Source organism: Vicia villosa, linkage group LG4, assembly GCF_029867415.1.
Source record: "Vicia villosa cultivar HV-30 ecotype Madison, WI linkage group LG4, Vvil1.0, whole genome shotgun sequence".
In the NCBI taxonomy this organism is placed as follows: Eukaryota; Viridiplantae; Streptophyta; class Magnoliopsida; order Fabales; family Fabaceae; genus Vicia; species Vicia villosa.
In genome coordinates this window covers 34,500,163-34,503,580 of record NC_081183.1, presented here as the reverse complement: position 1 = coordinate 34,503,580, position 3,418 = coordinate 34,500,163, and the positions used below count along the sequence as shown (strand labels likewise).

The window sequence follows — 3,418 nt, the reverse complement described above, 5'->3', positions numbered from 1 at the left end:
TTCGTTATTAATCAAGATTTTCTTTGAAAAGTCATATCAACTACCTAACTAAAATTGAGACATACCACCAAACACCCTGTATTGCCCTTTAATTCAATTTTCATTTACACTAATTGATGCCCTTTTATGTAATTGACTAAATACACATTTGTTGTCTAATGAAAATCAAGAATCATGCCAAGTGGCAACTACATCCCATTTTCAATGTTTCCCTCTTATTTTTTCAAACCATTTTGAAATTTTGGAATTAGAACATGTAAATGACCGGGTAAATTTCTTCTCCTCCTTTTCAAACCAATGGTCCCTTCTACTATACTATTATTCCCCCTCTTGTCTTTATCGTACAGTCTCCCTCTCTCTCATCACTTTTCCCAAACTCAAACTCAAGAAAGAACTTCCTTCCATTCCTCCAGATCTGAATTCCTTCCACTTCATCTCAGGTAAAAATTTGTGCGACCAAACACCATCTAATGTTGTTAAATATTAATGTTCATCTCATTTTACATATCCATCAAGTCGTATTCACGAATCCAGTTTCGTCTTTGTTGATGCTCCTTTTTATGTTCTGTTTTTTCGTTGGTTTGTTGAGGTTGATGTTCATTTTCATGTTCGTTTTTCGCTGGTTTCATGTTCATCATATTTTTCATTGTTTTTTGTTTCCATTTAACAAATGGTTGTTGTTGTCGCTGGCTTGTTTGCTTCGTTTTATTACCCAGATTTGTAAAAATATCTTGAAGCAAAATCACTTCAAGTAGCCTAGATATCACCTCAAGTATTTAATAATAATACTTTTCATTTGTTTACTCACAAAAGAAACACACGGTGAATGATAACATAATATTAGAACCATGGAACTTGAATTGCATATTGTATATATTCATACGGAATATGGTCCTCCTGAACTTATATTACACCAAATATTATATCTAATTTTATATTGTATAGGATACATAGTTTCACAGCTTGATAAATAGTGTATGAATGACTTTTGTGTTTTCCATCTTAGTGAATTAGATTTCCTTAATTTTGCACCTTCCATGTTTGATAAAATGTTTTTATGAATTTTCACCTATAACTTAATGTTTAAAACATTATTTGTAAGTAAATAAAAGGTAACCGATTATATTTGACATTCTGATATTTTTTATTTGTGTTATTAATATTGTTGCTAATTGATTGGGTAATGTAATGAGCGGTCTAAATTTTGGCAGGAACTACACGTGAGGAATATTTGCGGAAGGGTTAAACAATTTGTTGCTGGAATTGATGCAATGGACCCAAGTGAAGAAACTGCAGGTTATGGCTCAATGTGAAAGGTAGTGTTTCTCTTTTCACACTAATGACTCAAATTAATGAAAAGTTGTTTCTTAATGTGATTTTTTAACTGTGGGTACTAAGATTGATGTTTTTTAGTTTCAGGATTATGTTGTTGGTGATTATAAGTGGAAGGAAAGCAATTGATGTTGCTTATTTGCCGCCATCGGTTGTGGATTGGGCTATTCCGCTTATTAAGAAAGGAAATTTTTTTAGTGTTTATGATCCTAGAATAGCACCTCCTCAGGATCCTGTTGTGAGGTTGTTAATTGGCTTTGTGGGTTGTGTAAATTGGTTCCAAAACATTCATGGAGTGGTTTCAATAATCCTTGTACGAAGTAAAATATATTAATTATTGCATTCTTAACTTCAATTTCTTCATGCAGGGGATACAAAGATCAAAGAGCAAAGAGCTGATCTCAGACTCTACGTGGTTAGCTATGCCTTACTCATTAATGCTTATGGGAAAGCTAGGAGGCAGGATGAAGCATTAGCAGTATTTAAGGAAATGCTTGATGCTGGTGTCAGGTATGCTAGAGAATGAGAGAATATAACTGTTAAGGCCATAAGTTAACAGAAAGCTTGATAGATTAGTTTATCAGCAGTCCTTTGTTTAATTTTGGTTTGACAATTATGTTGTTTATATCCATATATATACTCTAACATGCCTAACCTTGATTAAATTATGCAATTCAACCTAAAACCATGTCCACCAGCTATATATATATATATGGACTAATTTGTTATTACTAATATTTTGTCATTATTAACAATTACAACAACTTGAACTAATTTGAATTAAAAGTTATAGTTTAGTTGGAGAATGCATTATTATCACTTTACTCGTGCACTATGTTTGTACTATTTGTACTTTTTCATAAGTATTTTAATATATCATATTTATCATTATTGTCAATATAAGTTATATCAATGCTGTCACAGCTAATTTCTTTCAATGATGTCCATATATGTTATATTGATGTTGTTAGTGTCATAGCTAAGTTTGAATCTTCTAGCTGCAGCAGTCCCTAAAAGCGGCTACATATGGAAACTCTGTGCACTTAGGCACAAGGACTGTTGTTAGTGTCATAGCTAAGTTTGAATCTTCTAGCTGCAGCAGTCCCTAAAAGCGGCTACATATGGAAACTCTGTGCACTTAGGCACAAGGACTGTTGTATTCGCAGGTTTCTCTTTGCCTTTAGGCTTTAGCTGCTTTTGATTTTTCTTAACACACAAATATGTTCCTTGATACCCGTGTCATGTTATATCAATGTCAAATATCAAAACTTTAGTACTTTTTTAACCAATATTACTTGACATACTTCACCTTTTTACTGCACAATCTTTTAATCAACCAAATGAGTAAATCTTGTAGGCATAGCAAAAGATCACCTAGATTTGCAAGAAACACAATTTTGTCCCGTATTTACGCTGAAGCGATTCTATCTCGTGTTACATGAAATGACCCTTAAGGCTCAAGTTTGGTGTGGATGAGATACATACATGGAATGATTTCACAACTTAAGATGAGTTTAGTAATTTAGTTTAAGTGTATTTCCCTGATTGAAGCCACTTTCTTTTTGATTTGTAATATAAACTTGCCTTGGTTTTGGTGTTTTTGTAGGTGGTGTTTCTGGTGGTGGTAGAAACATGGCTAGCGCCAGTGGAACAAAGGGTCCTTTTGAGATCTCTAGACAACCTTCAAAGAGGATGATAAGGGAACCAACAAGGACTTTTGAGTTGCCAAATGAAGAGAATATTATGAATGGTGAGATTGTTCCTTCTTCACTGGATGTTCTTGTGCCTATTCTTAGAGCTGCTATTGGTATTGAATTGGAGAATCCTAGAGTTGTTTCTTTTTCCATTGTTGTTGTTATTGTTGTTTTTTATTAATCAATGGTGTTTTCCACTTATATTTGCTCAACAGTGTACTGCCACACGTTCTATGAGATTAGAATCCGGGATGGTGAATTTACTAAAAAAACATAAGGCTTGATTTTTCTTAAACATGCTCTTGGAGGTTGTGTGAATCATGTGAATTTACAATGTCTAATTATTCTTCTTCTAATGTTTCTCGAAGGGCGGTGATGGTTACGAATGTTCA

At 33.4% G+C, this 3,418-nt stretch overlaps 1 protein-coding gene across 1 annotated transcript; it reads left to right on the top strand.

The window, feature by feature from the left end:
* Nucleotides 1-1,437: 1,437 nt before the first annotated feature.
* Nucleotides 1,438-3,207, top strand: LOC131597022 (putative callose synthase 6). The gene is made up of 2 exons (XM_058869743.1): nucleotides 1,438-1,842; nucleotides 2,939-3,207. Exons 1-2 carry the CDS (start codon nucleotides 1,830-1,832, stop codon nucleotides 3,205-3,207), a joined length of 282 nt encoding a protein of 93 aa, XP_058725726.1. The 5' UTR covers nucleotides 1,438-1,829.
* The last annotated feature ends 211 nt before the right edge of the window (nucleotides 3,208-3,418 follow it).